The 22,556-nt window shown below is 47.2% G+C and overlaps 1 protein-coding gene across 2 annotated transcripts in view; it reads right to left on the bottom strand.

Annotated features, from left to right (window-relative positions):
• The window catches only part of DAAM1 (dishevelled associated activator of morphogenesis 1), a 184,461-nt gene that overhangs the window by 30,341 nt on the left and 131,564 nt on the right, over positions 1-22,556 (bottom strand). For both annotated transcript variants that reach the window (XM_081191534.1, XM_081191535.1), the window contains exons 8-15: positions 21,797-21,900; positions 20,561-20,627; positions 19,602-19,719; positions 16,916-17,054; positions 14,780-14,838; positions 13,597-13,784; positions 11,242-11,550; positions 10,246-10,353 (exon numbers count right to left, since the gene is read on the bottom strand). In XM_081191534.1, coding sequence (XP_081047660.1) covers positions 10,246-10,353; positions 11,242-11,550; positions 13,597-13,784; positions 14,780-14,838; positions 16,916-17,054; positions 19,602-19,719; positions 20,561-20,627; positions 21,797-21,900 — 1,092 coding nt within the window. The remainder of the gene's footprint in view (positions 1-10,245; positions 10,354-11,241; positions 11,551-13,596; positions 13,785-14,779; positions 14,839-16,915; positions 17,055-19,601; positions 19,720-20,560; positions 20,628-21,796; positions 21,901-22,556) is intronic.

Raw genomic sequence — 22,556 nt, 5'->3', positions numbered from 1 at the left:
GAGTCAACAGTGCAGTTGGGAAAGGGTATATTTATATAATTCAGCGCTGCTCTTTTTCACCCCCTTCTTCTCAACCCCCCACTTTGCAAAACGAAACAAGAAGCCAACAAGCCCCCACAGCTCTCTGGATAGACCAGCTGCGGTCCCGATAATGCAGACCAGGAGACATGGCAAAGTAAACGGAGATTAGCAGAAAGGGTGCACCAAATCCGACAGGCATGCAGAGGCAGAGACAGGCAACAGGCAAGGCAAGGCTGCTTGTTAGGAAGACGCCGTTTCATTTCACCGGTCATGCATATTTGCGCCAACGCGGGGCGGAGAATGGACCCCGCACATGAAAGTAAACAAGCAATTATTCCATCCCCCAGGGGCTTGTCAACGCCAAGAGAGATGGCCCAAGGTGGCTGCGGATTCATTATTTCATGGCGTTCGCGCTGGATGCTGGGTTGGTTCTTACGCTACGAGGGCAGGGAGGTTGCTGCTGCCTGCAGCGATACCAGAATGGCGAGCATCACGTAGAAGCGCCATGGAAGTAGCACACAGCCATCATGGCCGGTGGCCTCATCTGCCTAATCCCCTGCAAAAGCTGTCTTAAAAGTTGGCAGCTGCCACCGCTTCAAAAGGCAAAAGACTCCATCGCGTAGCTACGTGCTGGAACCACCATGTGAGGCCCTTAGGCAATCCGCCACGGTCCCCTCTGCCGCCGCAAGGGGACTCCGTGGTACAGCTCACTTCAGACGGAGCCTGCCAAGGCTGCAGGCCGCATCCAATTTTGCCGTGGCCTGAATGAAAGTAGCTCCCAGAATCCCCTGCTCCTGTGTCCCTGAGGATTCTGAGAGGAGGAGCACGCTTCCTTTGGTGTGGTGTGCAGGGGGACCAGAGTTGACACACATCACAGATCACCAGGCCCCCTTTCTGCTTGGCTACCAACGCCCCCTGCCCTGTGGCCAGGTGGGAGGTTTGCCATCTTTGGGAAACTTTCTGCATTCTCCTCAGTGACCTGGAGCCCATTGACTAGAGCCAGGTCACAAGGTTGGTACGTGAAAGGAGGCCGCAGAGGTTTTCAGAATGCAGGCAATGGTTAAGGCACGAACACTGCCCCCTCACTGCGCTTTCAGAGTATTTGAAAGGAAAGGAAACTGTTATGTACTGAGTTGAATAGGATCCAAAAGGCAGCAGTCTGATTGGTCCTAGAACAATAGGATTCAGAATGCAGCAGTCTGATTGGTCCTAGAACAATAGGATCCAGAATGCAGCAGTCTGATTGGTCCACAGGAGCCACCCAATCCAGCTCCAGCTGGAAGGGAATCCGCAATCTGATTGGCCTGCAGGAGAATCCCAGAATTAGCCAATCACGTGGGGCCCATTGTGTAAATAATGTATATAAGGCAAACACTCTGGGGAAACTTCCATTCCTCCTTACCACTATGAGCTGAATAAAGAGCATGAAATCCACTCTCGACTCCGAGTATATTTCAGAAACGGGCCAGCTAGAGAAGATTAATCCTTGGCGGCCCTAATCTTTTGTACATTTGGTTTTCAATCTGGCAGATAAACCAAGGTCTTGCTGACCTTGGCGGCTCTGGGCGGATGAGTATGGAGACCAGATGAGCAGTTTCTCTGGTCCACTAGATACGAAAGCTGCTCACAGCTCACAAACATGATATGCCCACTTGCGCTGGCCCCATCTGGGGTGCACCTGAATTGCGGGCTGCGCAAGACATTTTCCTATCCAAGGCAGAAAACTCAAATGGCTCTGTCTGCTTTCACTGGGCATGATCCCACTGGGAAGTCCTCTTGCGCAAGTCCCACTGAAACCAACGGGAGCTGCATAAATGCCCCTCTGTCCAAGCCAAATTCTGCAGCGTCCTGGAAGAGCTGGCTCGTAGGAATGAGCTGCCATCTTAGATTTTCTCTGTATATGGGTCTTGGCAGCTCTCCAACCCCCCCAACACAGAACTTTGCTGAGATATGCCAACATTTCCAAGGTTAGGTAAATATCCTTTACAGAACTGGGACGGAACAGAATGTTAGTTATTGTTAAGCCCATTATACGAGATTATAGGAGGGTAAACGAGTTTGGGTTACAAAGAGTTTTTCAAACCACCAAAGTAAGTTTGGATTTTGTCCCAATACCCAGGGGATTACTTTAACAACTTGTGCGGCTGAGTAATCACTGCAGGAAAACAAAACCATGGATGGTTTTCTATTGCAGTTTACAAAGCATCTCCATATTTAGAGAGGCCTGTTTTCAGTATCAGAGAACCACCATGCAGAGGTTATTTGAGTGATGATTAAGACAATAAAAGAGATTTTGGGGGGATCGGGCTACTGGGTCCTTCAGGTCCAGCATCCTATTATTGCAGGGGCCACCTGGTTGCATCAAACGGAAGTCTGCCAAGCTTGCCACCGTCTCCCACGCTCTGAGTCTCAGCTTGCAAACCCTTGGAACCAGGGACCCATTTCTTAGCAAACTATACTATCGTAAGCGGAAAGTGGCCTTTAATTGCGCCATTAGCTTGAAATGCCACAGAAGATGGATGCCAGCCCTCGTCCCATTTCTCATTAGCGGATGGTTCGGGGGCAAAACACTTTGCATCCATCCGACTGGAGGGAGAAGAAAAAGGAAAGGCGCTCTTCGGGAATAGCGGGTCAAAGCACGGCGGAAGAACGCTGCAAGCGCTAAAGAAATGACTCATAAATTCAGTTCCACCGAGATGGCTCTATGCACACAGATATGCAGCCGGCAGCTTTATTGCTTTTGCAGTGTCAGAAGAGAGGATCTTCAAATATATGCACTGTGCAGGGCGGCAGCCTAAGGAAAGTGAGATGCACTTGGCATCATTCAGCCCGTAAAAACTAAAAACAAAAAACCACCTTGTAATAACCAAGGAGAAACGTATATGTTACTGATTCCCTCTGCCCCCATTTTCAGGCTACGTTGGGTTGCTAATAATTGCACAGTAACCCGTTCCGGTACTTCCAGGTTTCAGCAGTACACAACCCAAAAAAATGCAACCGGAAGTGGCTGTAACCTGAGGTATGACTGTATAAGTTCTGATAAGAACAGTTTAAGGCAACGGAATCACACGGCTGAGGCTTATTGTTGTTGTTTTTATTTTGATTAGGTATTTTGTGGATTTATATTTTGATTTTATTCTGTGAACTGCCCTGAAACCTGCAGGTATAGGGCGGTATATAAATTCAATGACTAAATAATAATGATGATAATAATAATAATTTTAAAAATCCCTAATAATGGCACGGCCAGGAATGTTAATGCCTTTCAAGTTCAAAAGCTATATGGAAGAGGCTGTTCTTTCATTCCCTCTTGCTATGAGGACAGATTTTTGTGGACAGAAAGTGGCTCAGGGCCAAACCTCCCTGCCCCTCTCTAGCCCTGTAAATAAGCAAGCATGGATGTATTTGTTATTACAAGTGCAATAGCCCTTTTCTGATGTTCATGGCAATCTTCCCTATGCAAATATTTACAAATTCAGGGGGGAAAGGACTTGATTCACCCCAGTTCTGGCTCAGGCGCAAAGGCAAAATGAGACCCACCCCAAACTAATTTGCAGGGGGCAGGCCGCCTAACAGAAGTGCGTAAGCAAAGGGCCCTATTCATTTATTTAAAAGATCTACCGTATTTTTCGGCCTATAGGACGCACTTTTCCCCCTCCAAAAATGAAGGGGAAATCTGTGTGCGTCCTATGGGGTGAATGCAGGCTTTCGCTGAAGCTTGGAGAGCGAGAGGGGTCGGTGCGCACCCCTCTTGCTCTCCAGGCTTCAGGAAGCTATCAGCAAGCCTGGGGAGCCCACGGGAGTTCCCGCAGGGCTCCCTAGTCTGCGGATAGCAGCCTGCTGCATGGAGTGCGGGGAGCGCTGAAGCAGAGCGCCCCGCGCTTTGGGCAGACATCGGGCAGCCCCACAAGCTCGGGGGACAGCGGGGAGGCGCAGCACCGCCATCCCACTGTTTCCCGACTTGGTTTGGATTCCCCGACCTGGTTTTGGGGGGGAAATAAAGGAAAAATTTTTTTCCTTTATTTCCCCCCCCCCAAAAAAAAACTAGGTGCGTCCTATGGGCTGGTGCGTCCTATGGGGACGAAAAATACGGTATATCCTTCCTCCCCGATATGATCTTTATGAAGACCACTAGCAAAATATAAATATAAAAATAAAAAGTAAACTACAAAGTAGTAAGAATAAAAGTGTGCACCCCACCACTGAGACCATTCCATTATAACTATACAGCCTCCCAAAATTTCAACACCTCTTGCGATGGTTTGACCCCTTTCCATTTTAACAGTACAAAGTCTACAAAGACCTTCCATACCTCCTCAAAATCATTTCTCCTGCGTATTCCCCGTCTTACCTTACTTGCACATGTTAATTTATCATTCGTAGCTATATCCCACACCCATCCCCAACACAGCACTGAAAATCCTGTGCTCAGAGGCAGCTGCCTTGTCGCACTTTGGCGCTGTTTCTGAGTCCACTAATACCGCACATTTGCATTCCTCCTCTTTGCCAGAATTCTTAGATTACCAGGAGAATAAAGAGAGCCTAGTTATACGTCTATGGATCCACCTAGATTTGGATGTCAAGATGTTGGTGCCAAATATTTTGACTGCAGAGGCAACGGAAAGCACTTTTCTTAAAGGTTGCTTTCTGTTGCAGTAGTCGGTGAGTCATTAGAAGTTGGAACACACTCTCCTCTCCGCCCCGCCCCACCTGGGTGTATGTGTGCTTAAATCATGACAATGTGCTATAAATATTTCAAGTCGAAATTGTTGGGGGAATTTAAGCAATCAAAGCAACCCAGGGCATTAGAATTCAGCTCAGGGACTGGAATGCTGCCAGAGTCCGCTGGAAGTAAGAGCTTCTTGAACAATAAAACTGAGCTGCGTAAAAGCACAGCAGGAGGAAGGGGTGGGATGCTTCAGACATGATCAAGGTAAATCAAAGAACTGCTCTGTTCTGCATTGGTCGGACCACACCTGGAGTCCTGTGTCCAGTTCTGGGCACCACAATTTAAGAAGGATATTGACAAGCTGGAAGGTGTGCAGAGGAGGGTGACCAAAATGATCACGAGACTGGAAACCAAGCCATATGAGGAACAGTTGAAGGATCTAGGTATGTTATCCTGGATAAGAGGAGCCACCTTCAAATATCACATAGAACAGTGATGGCCAAACTTGCCCCTCCAGCTGTTTTGGGACTACAGTTCCCATCATCCCTGACCGCTGGTCCTTTTAGCTAGGGATGATGGGAGTTGTAGTCCAAAAACAGCTGGAGGGCCAAGTTTGGCCATCACTGACACAGAAGATGGAGCAACCTTGTTTCCTCCTGCGCTAGAGGCTAGGACTCCAACCAATGGCTTCAAGTTACAAAAAAAGGAGATTCCATCAGGAAAAACTTTCTGACAGTAAGAGCTGTCTGACAGTAGAACAATCTCACTTGGAAGGTGGTGGGCTCTCCTTCCTTGGAGGTTTTTAAGCAGAGGTTGGATGGACATCTGTCATGGATGCTTTAGTGGAGATTCCTGCATTGCAGGGGGCTGGACTAGATGGCACTCGGGGTCCCTTCCAACTCCACAATTTTACAATCCTAGGACCAGTATCCCCCTATCCTTCTGGTGTCTGTAGGCAATATGGGACAGCAGGGGTCATTTTGTACCCCACTAGATTAATACTGAGGGTGGGGGGAGAACCCCAATCATAAATATCAACAGATTCTGTGGGGTGAGGGTTTTTGTTCTTTGCTCAAGGTGATTTTCATTTGCAGAATGAAAACTGGTAATGGCAAGAAGAAGAAGAGGAGGAGTTTGGATTTGATATCCCGCTTTATCACTACCCTAAGGAGTCTCAAAGCGGCTAATATTCTCCTTTCCCTTCCTCCCCCACAACAAACACTCTGTGAGGTGAGTGGGGCTGAGAGACTTCAAAGAAGTGTGACTGGCCCAAGGTCACCCAGCAGCTGCCGGTGGAGGAGCGGGGAAGCGAACCCGGTTCCCCAGATTACGAGTCTACCGCTCTTAACCACTACACCACACTGGCTGAAATTTGGGGACAGGAGACAATAAATTAGGAGACCCACATTGCCCACCTGCTTCTGTGCTAAATCTATTTCAACCCACCTTCTTGGAAGCTGCCAAGTATAAAGGCAGCCTTCTACCTGCACTTTACCTTTTGCCAAACACTCCTCAACGGCTTCATACCTGTAACCATTTCTCCATCTCCCAAGCATCAAGACCCGCCTCCCTCAACCTGGCGCCTTTGAACTACAGCTCCCATCACACCCAGACCCAGAACATCCCAAGATCACCAGGCTGGTGCAGGCTGATCAAGAGCGATGAAGACTGAAAGGTGCTCTTTTGGACTTCAGTGCTTGGTAACTCTTGACATCTGATCTTGCTCCTAAGATGGTGGGTCATCCTTCCCTTGATTAGCATCAGGAAGAGATTAAACTTGCACCTTCTAAAGAGCTTACTGGTTGACGCTGCTTCTTCCCTGAAACTGTGTCTGAGTCCTCAACCTTCAGAGCACAAAAGGATTATTTCACCAGACCAGACAAAGCTGATTATTCTTCACATAAGCATCAGTTCCTCCTCTATACTCTGCTGTCGTTTACTTACACACAGAGACACACTTCCTTATCCACGCTTCAGATTCAAGGAATGAAACCAGGGAACCAGGCAGAGGGCCTTCTCGGTAGTGGCGCCTGCCCTGTGGAACGCCCTCCCACCGGATGTCAAAGAGAAAAAGAACTACCAAACTTTTAGAAGACATCTAAAGGCAGCCCTGTTTAGGGAAGCTTTTAATGTTTAATAGGCTATTGTATTTTAGTGTTTTGTTGGAAGCCGCCCAGAGTGGCTGGGGGGACCCAGCCAGATGGGTGGGGTATAAATAAATATTATTATTATTATTATTATTATTATTATTATTATTATTATTATTATTATTATTAACCCTCTCTTCAAAACTGGGCTGGGGAGCCTGTGGCCCTTGAGATACTGCTGGACTACAACTCCCATTGGGACACGGGTGGCGCTGTGGGTTAAACCACAGAGGACTTGCCAATCAGAAGGTCGGCGGTTCGAATCCCTGTGACGGGGTGAGCTCCCGTTGCTTGGACCCTGCTCCTGCCAACTTAGCAGTTTGAAAGCACCTCAAAAGTGCAAGTAGACAAATAGGTACCGCTCCAGCGGGAAGGTAAACAGCATTTCCGTGCGCTGCTCTGGTTCGCCAGAAGCGGCTTAGTCATGCTGGCCACATGACCCGGAAGCTGTACGCCGGCTCCCTCGGCTAATAAAGCGAGATGAGCGCCGCAACCCCAGAGTCGGTCACGACTGGACCTAATGGTCAGGGGTCCCTTTACCTTTACCTTAACCTTTACAACTCCCATCATTCCCAGAGCCTTTGGACATACTGGCTGCAGAGGCTCATGGGAGCTGCTGTCTAGCAACACCCAGAGACCCACAAATGCCCTACCTTGGATTTAAAAGAAATCCAAACCAACAGTCTGTGCACATGGATTCCTAAGCAAGGAAACAAAACAAGCAAGCAGGTAGCAAACCAGTATAGAGTGCAAGTCAACCTGCAAATGCAAACCCGAGAGAAAATCTATACAGCTTTCTGTAGCGTGCTGCGGATATTTCGCCTATTTTTTAAAGCATTTGTGTGTGCTTATATGACAGGCGGATGCACACGACTTTTCCTTTTCTTTTTTTTAGGTGAGCATTTGGACTGCACAGGAAAAACGCAGGCGTATCGAAGCAAAGCCGCTTGTGTTACTGGGTTGGTCCCTGCAAACACGGCCGCTTGAGGTCCAGTTCAGACTTCACGTGAGAAATCAGCACTGCGACGTATCAAATGGAGACACCGGTTTGCAAACACTGCGTTGGGAGAGGCACGCAGCAAAGGATCTCTAAGGAGCTTTGATCTTTCACAGCTCCCTGTCGCAGCACCTCCTGTGTTTACAAGCTGGCGACAACGGTGTACGCAGAGACCTACTTGCGACGCAGTGTGCATTGCCCAGGTGTGTCCTTAAGGAGAATATAAATAGCCTTCTGCACAGCTATTAGGATTAGTCTTCAATAGGAAAAAGAAGAAGTGCTCTTCCCTTTGGCTGCCTGAGAATGTGAGAGAAGAGCCCTGGGGACAGTCGCTGGGGACACTTGCATTGGGAAAAAAGAAAGCATTTCCTTGTCAGAAGTGTACAGACCCACATGGCAGCTTCCTTACCTATTTTGCTTGATGCATTGACACGAAACACATGTTTGCACAATTACCACGTCTACACAAGACTGTGTGTGTGTGTGTGGTTTGTCCAGCGTGAAAGTGCTTTATATGTAGCAAAATGTGCGAGAGGGTGCATTTGGAAATGTGGATTTCACGAACTGTGTTTGTGTGATGCATACATTCAGAGCAGGAGAGGGGGCTTAGATGCTTACAACTGGGAAATTTGGTGACTGTGGGCAGGTTGAGATGGCAGAGCAGTCTCTGCTCATTCTTGACTTCCTGGTTTAATCAGCAACTTCTTTGCAGAATGATTCTTGGGTGCAGAGCTGTTTGACAGTGGAACGGGCTCCCTCGGGAGGTGGTAGCCTCTCCTTCCTTGGAGCTTTCTAAGCAGAGGTTGGATGACCATCTGTCATGGATACTTGTTCCAAGTACAATTCAAAGTGTTGGTGCTGACCTTTAAAGCGCTGAACGGGCTCGGTCCAATATACCTGAAGCAGCGTCTCCACCCCCATTGTTCAGCCCAGACGCTGAGGTCCAGCGCCGAGGGCCTTCTGGCGGTTCCCTCATTGTGAGAAGTGAGGTTACAGGGAACCAGGCAGAGGGCCTTCTCGGTAGTGGTGCCTGCCCTGTGGAACGCCCTTCCCATCAGATGTCAATTTTTAAAAGACATCTGAAGGCAGCCCTGTTTAGGGAAGTTTTTAATATTTAATGCTGTATTGTTTTTAACACTCGATTAGGAGCCGCCCAGAGTGGCTGGGGAAACTCAGCCAGATGGGCGGGTGTAATGGTTCTAAGGGGTTGCTCGTGAGTAAGCAGGTGCCTATCTCCCTGGCTGGGTGCAAACACCTGGCTGGGCTGCCAAAGTGAACCTCTTCTGTCCGGACAGCCACTCACCCGTGGCTGACTCAATCGCTGGCAGAATCCGTGAGTGGGCGTTTCTTAAACTTCTTCCAGCAAAGAAGTTCTTTGACGCCTAGTCTCCGCCTACCCTCTCTGTGCAAAAGCCTTCTGCGCAGGGAGGGCATGGGCAACGGAGGACCCCTACTCTCCCTGCTGGTCCCAGGCAAGGAGTCATGGGACCCCCTCACCGCTTCCCCCACCTGCCCCCCTTCTCCACTGGTGCTACGCTGATTCTCTTTCCCAGAAGATGGGCTGCTCCTCCCGAACCCTGGACGCTCTCTGGAATCCCTCTGGCTTTTGCGCTCCCCCTCCAGTACTGATGGCAGTTCCCTGACAGCGGGGTATAAATAATAAATTATATTATATATATATTCTATTATAACTTAGTCATTGTGGCTGCTATCCACTGAATAGTCTTGTCCTCCATGCCTTTGCCCAATCCTCTTTTAAAGCCACCCAAAATGGTGGGCATCACTACTTCCTGAAGCAAGTTCCACAGTTTAACTATGCATCGTGTGAAGAAATGCTTTCTTTTATCTGCTGTGAATCTTCCAACATTCACCTTCTACGCTTGGGCCCAGTGTTCTCCTCTTTCTCTACACAAGACATAATTTTAGACAACACGATCAAAACTCTTCTTGTTTTCCTTTTCTACAAAGTAGAACGCCCCAAACAGGTTACATTGCGAACAGTTCAGAGAAATTACCAACGGCTACGAGAATAAAGTTGTCATTCAGATACGCAACTGAAAACGTATTCTCGAAATTGGGGGTGCGCAGGATGATTCCCATGCAGTTAAATCTGTGGTTAGTTTTTAGCCATTCCCAGCAATGTTGTTACTCGTCACTTGAGCACAGCATGCATTGCCTCTGAAAATGCTGTCACACGACACACACTTCTCCCCTGTCAGGCTAAGCGCCCACCATCAAAATCTCCAACACGGACATGCCCAGAGGCGTTCAGCTGACAGGACGAATTAAAATGGTGTTACACAAGTAAATGAAGGATGGTAAAAATAAAAGCCAAAACGTTGCGTTCCAATGATCACCCGACGGAGGCGGTTTTGGACCATCTTACAAAACACACGTTGGCAGTACTCTACCTGCTGCCTTTGGTAAGCGGAGAATGTCCTCTCAAGGTCTTCGAGATCTAGCACCTTGAACACCTTTGCATCATCAATGCCAGCCCATACGGTGCCTTCCAGCTTGTTCTGGGAAGAAGGGAAGAGGATGGGGTAAGCACCACTTATCCCATACAAGCCGCCATTTTGTAAACTGAAACCATACGCTATAAACTTATGGACTATGCAGAAGTGGCGAAACTTACCGGAAGAATAAGAAATCAAGATAACAAACTTTTTATAAAAGAAGGGAAATGGTCTATTGCATATTTACGGACAAACTGTAAACAGATAAAAACACTGGCAGGATTATTGTAATAACCTGCAGCTACATAAGAGTAAATATTTAAAGAAGATAAATAAATGAGTAAGTTAAGCTAATTTGGATATGCAGAAGATGTTAAAAATAAATTTAAGGAACCGCAGAAAGAGGGGGAAGGACGTGAAGTTTTAAAATGTCAAAATGATTGTAAAATCAATGATATGTATATATCTGAAAAGTATATATACACACACACACACACACACACACACACACACACACACACCATATGCTATGGGAACAGAGTACCTTGTCAAGGTCACCTTTGCCTTAACACACAAATTTGGGTGGATTTGCCAGAGAGGGATAAAAATGTCTCTCTCTCTCTCTCTCTCTCTCTCTCTCTCTCTCCAGAATAGTCCATTTAGTCCAGAATTCTGCTTCAAGCAGAAGACAGCAGGATGCCACAGGGAAGATGGCGGCCCCAAAGCCCAACTAGTCCAGCGCCCTATTCTCACAATGACTGCCAAGATCCCTGTGGGAAGCCTTCAAGATGGACCACAGCTTCCACCAGCCCCAACCCACACGGCCGTGCATGGCTAGGGCCGATCGAAACACCTGGAGGCCACCAGCCAAACTACAAGTTGATGATGGCCACAGAGGAGGACCGCACAGCCAGAAGCACTGATTCACACACCATGGAAGAAGCTCCTTACCTCAGGCAACTTGGACCAGTTGAAGGACTTGAGAGCGTTTGTGGGCTGCGGGATGTTTTTCCTCTTGAGCCCTGATCCCAAGGGTGCTCCTGGGGCTGGGGTGAGGCCGCCAAGCGGAGGTGGCCCTGGTGGAGGAGGCGGTCCACCGGGAGGCGGTGGCGGCGGAGGCGGTGGTGGGAGGACCCCGCCAGGAGGTGGTGGTGGCGGAGGGACCGGGAGAAGAGAACCTATGGAAGCTGTTGGTAAGGGGCCCCCAGGAGCACCTGGTGGCAGAGGGGGGCCCCCTGGGACAGGAGCGCATATTGCTCTCTGGAAGAAAAAGAGGGGAGAGAGAACATACGGTCACTGCAAGGAACCTGAAAAAATATACAGTCATACCTCGGGTTACAGACGCTTGTCGTTGCATTTTTTTGGGTTAGGCACCTGCTGAAACCTGGAAGTACCAGAACGGTTTACTTCCAGGTTTCAGGGGTCACGCCTGTGCAAAAGCGCTAAATCGTGCTTTGTGCATGTGTAGAAGAGCTGGCTCGCAACCTGAGCGTGTGCAGACGCGCCACTGCGGGTTGCGAACGTGCATCCCGCACGGATCACGTTTGCAACCTGAGCGTCCACTGTATAAGGAAGTTAGATGGCATTCAGCCTACCAGTGATGGATCCAAAAGACAAATTGCCAGGGAAATTGAAAATGAAGAAGAGAAACAAGGTTTGACGTTGAGAAAGTGAGGAATCTCCACCTTGCATTTGGGATGTGAGGGATAGCAGCAACAGGGAAAGGAAAGTGGGGAAGAGGTTCCTCAAGCCCAAGGGTGAAGAAGCTATGGTTCTCTAGATGTTGCTGGATTACAACTCCTTGATCATCCTTGATCATGCCAGGAGGAGCTGATGGGAGTTGACAATCCTACAGAATCTGGAAGGCACTGTGTTGACTACCCCTGCCCTAGCTTAGCTCCTTCCCCCATAATGTCTAATTTATCCCAAAATTGCAAGGAGTGCAGAAAACTAGTTTAGGAAATCATGCTGGGGCTGTCAAAGATGCTGTGAGAAAACTCTTCTGTTTTAACAGAGGACATCTCCGGTGGCTTTCCTTCACTACTGGATAACCTTAGCTTCTCTGTCCGTATAGAGCATGGCTCCTGGGATTGATGGCACAGCACCCAGAGGCAAACTTGGGTCCCAGAACCTTGGCTGACTGCTGGTGTGAGCCTGTCCTCACTGAAGTCAAGAGGCAAGGGTCCATGCTATACGAAGTCTCCTTCACCACTGGGATCCCATAGCAAAATAATGCACTGCTCCACAATCAGTTGATATTCCTGAAATATACTGGATGCCCAACGACACCAAGGAATTACCACCTTCTCCTTCACAGAAGTGTTCAACTTTGGGCCCCTAGATGTTGTTGGACTACAACTCCCATCATCCCCAGGCAGATTAACCAATGCTAAGGGTTGGCGAGAGTTGTCAACATCTGAGGACTCAAGGTTGAAGAACGCTGCAAAGCTTAGAGCAGCTCTTTGTTGACTCTCATCAAAATCCACCCATGCTTATCTTCAGCAACGCTACAAAGCTGGGTGATCCCAGACTATTCAAGGTAGTGCCGCCATCTTAAATTCTCCTCTGAGAAAGCAAGATCTTAGTTGGAGTCTCACTCAGGCAAAGATACGAGCACCCGACTTTGGCCTATTTCTCCTCTCAGTGACGAGAAAGGTCTTTGACCTTTCTGTATCAAGTTCTGTAGCTGAACCTTTTCTTTCATAAAACCAGTCTTACAGGTTCAGGGGGTCAGTTTAGATAATGTCCACAGGTGGTCCTGTATCTGTGAGGTTAGCATTTACAGGAGGAAACATGCTAAACCAGTCAAACCAGTTTCTTTGTTAAGGTAATGCCCGTAGCCGCTCACCTACCCACCACCGACATCTTAAAGAGTGAGCTCTGTTGCCATAGAGGCAAATGGGCGGGTCTCTTCCTGCCTCACCTGGCTAGATGCCAGGACATCCTAGGATGGGGAACAAAAGGTGAAGGGATCTGTGCATCTACGAGTTGGGTTGATGCTGAAGACACAGAGGCTTGTAGTGCTCTGTCCTGGCCCCAAATTACCCTGGAAACCTAATGGGGAGGCAGGATCTGCTGGTGTGTTAATGCAGTGAACCCCTCCCTCCTATGTTCAGGTTGTGTATATGTGTAAATGAAACCATATACCCTAAAAACACCACAGTCTCCATTGACCTTCGGTCCAACGAAACTGAACCCAGGGGAAACATGGGAACCTCTGGAGTGTCTTGCTGCTCGGAGACTGGGATTGTGTGCGACACTAGCTAATGGCGAGATCTGGCTCAATCCCACGTTAGATGGCCTCACCCTGCTCAGTTCGTGGATCTGCGCCGTGAGGTCTGCCACTTGCTGCTTGACTTGTTTATGCTCTGACAGTTCTTTTTCCAGCTTCTCCTTCATCTTATTCAAGGTCTGCATCATCTCCTCTTTTTCCTGGGTCTTGACGTCACATTCCCGCTCTTTCTTTTCCAGCTTCTGCTGGAGCTCGTGATGTTCTTTGTGATAAGAAAAAGGGACGGGAGATTAAACTGTTTGAAAGGTCAGTATTGTCAACACTGGCTGGCAGCAGCTCTCCAGGGCTTCAGAGAGGGGGCATTCCTAGCCACCTTCTGCAATCCAGAGCTGATGTTCTGCTACTGAGCCACATCCCCTCTTCAAGCTTCTGATTTCCTGCTGCTCCTGCTCCTGATTCTTTGACTTTGCTCCTTTCTTGATAAGGATTACCTCAGGAAGTTGTGAACTCTGGTTCCTCCCACCCACAAAAAGACCACATCTCCCTCCGAGAAATGCTCAAGGAAGGTGAAACTGTTTGTCTGTGTAGCAGATGTCTGGATTATGGCCAAAGCGAATAAACTTGTGTCAACTAACCAATTGCCTCCAACGCCACACTATAGAGGTTCTAACTTCCGTACTCCTCAACCCCAATGTTTATAGACCAGCTCCACACGACCCTCAAAGCTCAGGCTTACTATTTAACCTGTTCTAACTCCTGTCCACATGGCTAAGAGGAATCTGGGTCTCCCGCCTCCATTATGTCACTTCCTCTCACAACCATAAAATGCAACGATTCGCCTTAACCAGAGTGAGGCCACAGCTGCATCTAGCTTAGAACCCCAACTGAGGTTGGCTCTCCAAAACTTCAAGCATATTTTTTTCTCCCACCTGAGTCCTAGCTGCCCAAGATCCTTTGAACCTGGCGCCTTAAGCAAACCACTCTACTATTTCCCCCTGTGGTCCTTTCTCCTACATATGGTATGCTTCACCAAAGGCCTGGTTGTCATGGTAACCCTTCATGGATGGATGGGGAACGCAAGGCCCTGCTGCTGGACTCCAGCACCCATCAGCCCCTGTCAGCATCACCAGCAGCCTTGTAAGATGGGAACTGGAGTCCACCTACACCTCAGAAGGTCACTCCTTCCTCATCCTTGATCTGCTTTACCCTACACCTATCCTTCTGGTTTAGGCCGGAATTTTATTTTTCATCAGTCACCTTTTCTCATCTTTTCCGCTTGTTCTTTCCATTGCTTCACTTCATTTTCATTAACCAGCCTAGAAAGAAAACAAACCATGAAAACAATAAGCACCACATACAATAGGAAACGAGGATTAAGGAAAGCCTGAGGTTTTCACCCATATGCATTTGCTCAATTTGTCCATTTCCCTCCCACAAGAGCTTCTATAATGACAATGTTTTGCTTCTGGGTCGCTAGGCCTAAGGTTGGGCTCACTCGGTATTGCCAGGTTATTTTCCAGGAGCATTTAAGACAGCCTTTCTCAACCTGTGGGTTCCCAGATGTTGTTGGACTACAACTCCCATCACCCCTAGCTAGCATGACCAGTGGTCGGGGATGATGGGAGTTGTAGTCCAACAACATCTGGTGACCCACAGGTTGAGAACCACTGATTTAAGAGATTAGGAGGAAATCTAGACGCTTTCTAGACACTGTCTGAACCACTACAATGCTATGAATCTTTACCAACACCACTCCTTATGGTAGGGTTGCCATATGTCTGGATTTTCCTGGACATTACCAGGATTTCAAAGGCAGAATTGAGGTCCGGGGGGGGGGGGGATTTCTGAAATCAATCCTGGATCAATCGAAAAATCGCATTTTGGCAAAAGCTTAACAATTTTGGTGTCTTCCTAAAGAAAGCTCCACAACTTTCAGGGTGTCCTGGTTTTTACTTTCTGAAATATGGCAAACCTACCTTATGGGATGAGGTTATCAGCCATGAAATGTTGGCAAACGAAAGCAGACTCTTGATAGGGAAGAAAGATGTTTGAAAACCTTTCAAGGTGGCCATTCTCTTACAGGATTAGAAACAGGTTATGCTAAATGGATGAAGAGGGCTGGGAGCACAAAAAATAGGAATTGCCTTTTCTGAATGTAACAAGGGCCATGGGAAGTATCAATGTATGGATAACTTTTGGAATTAACTACTCAAAAAGGAGATCAGAAGACCAACCTGTCCCATCCATGTGAGGATTTCCACAAATTTGGGGAAAACCTTAGAACAGATTTATGGGGTGCATAGGGGGAGAATATTCTGTTGCTCAAACAGAAATCCATGCAGGGAAAAACATTCATTTAGCTCTGTGCTACAGTCCGCTCCAGATAAATTCATGGTTGGTCTATCACCTATGATGGCTAAAAATGGACTTTCCATGGTTCAGAACAGTAGTGGAAGGTGGTAGGGCAGGAAACAGGGAGTCCAACAGCAGGTGGCGCTAGAGGCAATGGCAGGCATGGACAACCAATGCTAGTTTTGCCTCCATCAGCCTCCCTGCAGAGGTTACAAGGGCAATACTGAGACCAAGGAAGAGGATGTTGACAGGTAGTAGCCCCCACCCCTCAACTGGTTGTAAGCCAGAAGGCAAGAAAAAGCTTCTACTGATCCAGAGGTTGCATGCCATTTATTGCTGGTTGGTCAGGGGCAACAGTGTGGAGAGGTCTGTATTACTGACTTCATGTACAACATATGGGCATCCTGGAGCCATCTTGTTGGCAGCTATGGAGAACAGGTCTAGATGGACTTTTTGGACCCAACTCAGCAGGACTCTTCTTACCTCCTTAATTTTATACCACAGAGTCCCATGCTCTCGAAACACAGTTTGTACAGGCAGGGACCGATTTTTGCGGAGATTACATTCCGGATCCTGCATAAGGTCACCCCATTCCACCCCCGCTCATTTTGGTGGCATTTTTGGGTCACTTCCAGGTTTGGTCTGGTGTGTGCATGCATGGTCATACACATTTCAGACAAGCATAAATTGGTCGCTGCCTGCATTTGTGATCATAGGGAACATATGTTCACAGTTATCCGGGGGAAACACAAAGGATTAAAACTGAATGCCTCGCCCCCAACTGAAGATGGAGAAGGAGAAAAACCCATCCCTGTTTTAGGCTTATGTAGTCCATGCAATCACGATTGGATGGGATCTCTAAAGATCATCCAGCTCAACCCCCCGTCAATGCAGGAAACCCAACTTGGAAGCACGTGCCTTTTTTAAAAAAAAGATGTTCAAATCAAAACACACACCAAATACAGAATAAAACCAGGAAAGAAAGAGCGAAAGAAAGTCTCCTAATTTAGCATTCAGAAGGAGGGAGGAAGAGGGTCTTACATTCGAACAACGTTCTTAATATTAAAGTTCTCCAGGGGTGTTGAGTCTGGGTCGTGCCCTTTGTCGTTCTGAATAACTATTTGTTGTATGATGCGGTCAAGCAGCAACCAATAATGGACCGTGTTGCCATTTCTCTTATCTAAAGGAGGCGGAGGAGAGATAGAGATTAACAAAGACTTTCACACGGGAGAATGCATGCTAGATCCCCGCAGCAGAGACCCAGCGGTTTTTGCTGAGATTCCTGCTGCTTCCACATTTCAAACACAAAACCATTCCAAGACTGTAGAGGCAGCTATGCAAAACATTTAAGGAAGCAGCTCTCAAGGGACCTCTTTTGGCAAGGACGGAGGGGCCTTGGGAGAGTGTGGCATCTTTCAAAATGCTTCTGCAATTAAGGCAGGTGCTTGCATACAAATGTGGATCTGGGCAACCATTAAATTCAGGTGAGCGGTGGAGAGAAAGATGGTTTGTTGGGGTGTTTGTATCTGTGTGTGTCAGACAGGATGAAAAGTAGCAAGTGACCTCGTGGAAACACACGGGATTTAAATAAATAAAAATAAAAAAATATTTAAGAATCTATGGGATTACCCCAGCACACAACTTTTGAATCAAATATCAGGGAAGTAAATCACACAAGAAGCTGAGCTAGATATGGGACTTCTAGGAAAACTCAGGCAAGTCCAGAGCAATTGGATGTAATTGAGAAAATCTTCCGTGCAGATGATTGCAATGACAGCAGAGCTTGACTGAACGTATTTCCTGGATGCTCCAGGGGGGTTGTGTAAAAACAAAACAAAACCCAAAACCCATTGTTTATGAAATTTGTTGCTGTTGTTTGGGATAGCAGCTGTGTTGTTCAAGGGAAGAGGAATGGCACACAATCAATTTAAGCTACCTCTTACGTTGTCAGAGAACTCAGCGGCTTCCATTGTGTTCCCATGAGCGGAACTTTGCTCATGCTGACATGAGCGTGTGTGTGTGTGTGTGTGTGTGTGTGTTTCAAGGATTTCTCCCCCCCCCCACCCCGTAGCCCCTTGAAAACCTGTTCCAGGGAGTTGGGGAGATCCTCTAGAACAGCACAGGAAGTGGCTGCAGGAGGGAAGGGGGAAATGGAGCATAAATTGCCTCCAGCCCTCCACTACCTTCAGTGGGAAGAGGCTTTGCTAGATTACATTTTCATTGCAAATGAGAAGCACCAAAGTTTTGACTTTGCAGATTTTAGCATATATTCATGCTGGTGTATGCAAGATGGTGTATTCATGGTTGTAGGGGAGGAAGAGGGTTTGTTTTTTTGGGGAGTGGGGAGATAATTAGGGGTTGCATCTAGCAAACTCATCCCATTCTTGGAAGGACTTCTGTTTTCCTTTGTTACATTTGTTATTAACGACTGAAAGAGCCGGTTCCAAAATATTCCTGCGCAAACACCAGGCTCAATTCTCAATTCCTTTCATAACATTCTATGGAACGCAACATGGCAATCTACAGTCAACAAGTCCTTGGGGCGCACAAAGATGTAAATTAGCAGAAAACCTGAGACCCAGGAAGGGTGGTGGGGATCCCAGCATCTTCTCTCCAGAGAGATTTCTAGGGACCAACTCACGAGGAAACCCTACTTTCCTTCGATCTTGCAGCCCAAGCTGCTCCCCCTCCCTCTCCTCCCATTGCAAGCGCTCATCCCAGTTTTTTAAATATGTGCTACGAATCCAGTCTTGTCATTTTGTCTTCTCTTGCCAGGGTTAAGAAGCCTTCTCCACGCCCTTTGGGGCAGATGATGTTGTCCTTAAAAATTTGGGGCAGTACTGAACTAATTAATTGCGCAAACAGAACGAGTTCCGCTTGAGCAAGGCAACTGTCCACCCATCTCCTCCCCCTGTGTGCCCCCCTGCCATCCCCAATTCTGTCTCAGAACAGATTTAAAGGGTGCACAGTGACAGGAAAAAGGGAGAATGTTCTGCTGCACAAGTAAAAATCCTTGAGATGATTCAATGTCCCCCTTAGCACTACTTTGATTGCAACATATTTCCTATTTCTGATCAAGAGGACACCATTCCATTCATCATGAGGACACCAGCTCATTCATCCACTTCCGTAGAGAGGGGCTGAAATGAGCACACACACAAAGAGTCCTTCAAAATAATGTGGTACGTAGCCTATAGATGTTGCTGCTTTCGCAGAACATTGAAGATTTCAGCAACCCATTCTAATAACCCTTATGTTACAGCTACAACACTTCCAACTTCAGTCAACAGAAAACAAGAGTCCTGAAACCACCCACAGCCTGGTTTACATATAAAGGTAAAGGGACCCCTGACCATTAGGTCCAGTCGTGGCCGACTCTGGGGTTGCGGCGCTCATCTCGCTTTATTGGCCAAGGGAGCCGGCGTACAGCTTCCGGGTCATGTGGCCAGCATGACTAAGCCGCTTATGGGAAACCAGAGCAGCGCACGGAAACACCGTTTACCTTCCCGCCGGAGCGGTACCTATTTATCTACTTGCACTTTGACGTGCTTTCAATCTACTAGGTTGGCAGGAACAGGGACCGAGCAATAGGAGCTCACTCCATCGCGGGGATTCGAACCACTGACCTTCTGATCGGCAAGTCCTAGGCTCTGTGGTTTAACCCACAGTGCCACCCGCATCTCTGTGCTTTACAGATACAAAAATACATCTCTATATATTTACTCACAAGGCATTTGGAGACAGTGATGGAGGATAGACATGAAGTGTGGGTACGCTTCTGTGTGGGTCAGTCGTTTCCTTGTAAGCTCAAACATCTGGGTTGCACTTTTCGTATCTATATGGACCTGTGTTTGGATAGGCAAAAAGTGACGTTTCATATTTCCATGCCCCAAGTATAGCTTGACATTGCCACAGGGAGTCAAAAGTTGCTGCCCTCAATTGCACTAAACCCAGAACAATCCGTCTTCAAATCAGGTCTTTATTATATATAGATGGGGGCAAGTGTACACAAACATTTCACCCCCTGCCAATGAATGTTCAAAATTTTGCACACGTCTATATCCACACGTGCATGTTCACAATCACAGTCAAGATTTGCCAGGTGTACAAGAACTCTTGACACAGAATATAGAATTGTAGCGTTGGAAGAGTCATCCAGTTCAATCTCCTGAAATGCAGGAATCACAGCTAAAGAAACCCTGAGATATGGTCACCCATATGGTCTCTGTTCAAAAACCAACAACAAAGGAGAGTCCACCATTTTCCAAGATAGTCCGTTCCACTGTCAAACAGATGTGAGTGCTGATGTTTAGCAAGATGCAGCAATCACCACTGTATGTCCAAATCATGGTGAAAGCAATATGACTTTTAAGCCACTATCGTGGGATATTTGCATCTTCCATTTTAATGTAAATTTCGACATCCACTGTAAAATTCATAAGGTGCTCAGGAGTGTGATTCACTTTTAGCGATGCTGAGCCCAATTGGGATGGGGTTTTTGTGTGAAAATGCTCATTTAAAAGCACCCCACCTGCTCACCCCATTTTCAGGGGTCACTGCAAAGGGATCCAGTTATTGTAGTGATTCGAGGCAGGTATAATTTTATGCTTTTTTATTCTTACAACAGCAAAAAAAACCCCCGCACCAGAGTAGTTAGGATAGATGGATGCATACATACATACATACCAGTTCAAATCTTTTGGCAAACTCCAATTCATCCTCATTTCTGAGCATTTCAAAAAAGTCTAAGTGCCTGGGAAGGAGATAAGAGTCAACACACATTTATTGTAATGGGCTATTGAATATTTTTCCGAGCACAATTCAAAGTGTTGGTGCTGACCTTTAAAGCCCTAAATGGCCTCGGCCCAGTATACCTGAAGGAGCACCTCCACCCCCATCGTTCTACCCGGACACTGAGGTCCAGCGCCGAGGGCCTTCTGGCAGTTCCCTCGCTGCAAGAAGTGAGGTTACAGGGAACCAGGCAGAGGGCCTTCTTGGTAGTGGCACCCACCCTGTGGAACGCTTTCTCACCAGATGTCAAAGAGAAAAACAACCACCAGACTTTTAGAAGACATCTGAAGGCAGCCCTGTTTAGGGAAGCTTTTAATGTTTAATAGATTATTGTATTTTAATATTCTGTTGGAAGCCGCCCAGAGTGGCTGGGGAAACCCAGCCAGATGGGCGGGGTATAAATTATTGTTGTTGTTGTTGTTGAATCAATCTTGGCGGGGGGGGGGGGGAGTCTTAGAAGGCTTATACTACTATTCCTATTTAGAAATTTCTAGAGCAGGCAAGCCATTTATTGACATTTCATCCAGCAGAGTTTGAAGCCCTTACATAATTCATCCTCTTAACAACAATGCAATTCTTGCTCAAATTTGTGTGGGAGATTTTAGGCAGCCAAATATAACTGCCAGAAAGTAAGGGGTTAGGGGACCACAGAGGTGAACATCTCTGGAGAAGACTATTTTATTATTAGGCTGTCTGCCAGTATGCTTTTTATTACATTTTTTATCATTGGTGTTCTGTAATTTGTTTTTAATGTTGTACACTGCCCTGGGACCTTTTGATAATGGGCGGTATGTAAATTGAATCAACAACAACATTGCCCAGTTGCCTGAGAAAAAAGACCAATAAATGCATGAGTTCGACAAAGTAAAACAAAATTGCAAGGGGGTGGGTGAGGGGAGATTGTAAAGCATTTTGTAAACTAATAATACAGCATAAATTTGACTGACAACTGCTCTTAAGTACTGCTGGCATTAGGCATGTTTCAAGAAGCATTCAGGTACCATTTGAACTTGTAACTGGAATGCTTCAGCCTAAAGATGGATACAAACACAAAATCCATCAAGAATGAAGAAGAAGGCACGATGGGGCAAAATAAACCTCATGGACTACAAACCAATCAACCACACTTACCTATCTAATGTGGAGTTTTCGTGTTCTCTTAATTTGTCAATCACAGGCTGAATCCCAAGCATGAGAAATTCATATCGGAGGTGGAGTCTGAAGTCCAGGCTTTCCTGGAAAAGAGGAAGAGAACAGACCTTTCAAGGACTGTGGGTCTGATTTGAATATCCTTTCGGATGCCAACCTGGTGTCTTCCGGCTGTTCTTGACTACAACTCCCATCACCCCCTGGCCAGGAGGGAAGAGGCGGCAGAAACGAGCCAATCTTATTTTAGGCACACCAGGAAAGAGGGCTGGAATCAAACGCTAAGCACGTGGGCTTCCTGCCCCCCAGTGGAATTTTGGGGTCCTCTGGCAAGGTACCCGTCATGTGTTCCCAGAAAAAGGCTGTGCATAATTACCACCTCTATCATGCACCTAAGCTTTCTCAGGAACTCTGTTGAGGGGAAAGGGGAAGAGAGAGGGAGGGAGGGAGGGAGGGAGGGAGGGAGGGAGGGAGGGAAAGAAAGAAAGAAAGAAAGAAAGAAAGAAAGAAAGAAAGAAAGAAAGAAAGAAAGAAAATGAAGGGAAGGGAAGGGAAGGGAAGGGAAGGGAAGGGAAGGGAAGGAGGGAGGGAGGGAGGGAGGAAGGAAGGAAGGAAGGAAGGAAGGAAGGAAGGAAGGAAGAAAGAAAGAAAGAAAGAAAATGAAGGGAAGGGAAGGGAAGGGAAGGGAAGGGAAGGGAAGGGAAGGAGGGAGGGAGGGAGGGAGGGAGGGAGGAAGAAAGAAAGA

The sequence above is a fragment of the Podarcis bocagei genome (assembly GCF_964188305.1).
Source record: "Podarcis bocagei genome assembly, chromosome: 1".
NCBI lineage: Eukaryota > Metazoa > Chordata > Lepidosauria > Squamata > Lacertidae > Podarcis > Podarcis bocagei.
Note: the sequence above shows the minus strand (reverse complement) of the source record. Positions and strands in the feature narration are given on the sequence as shown.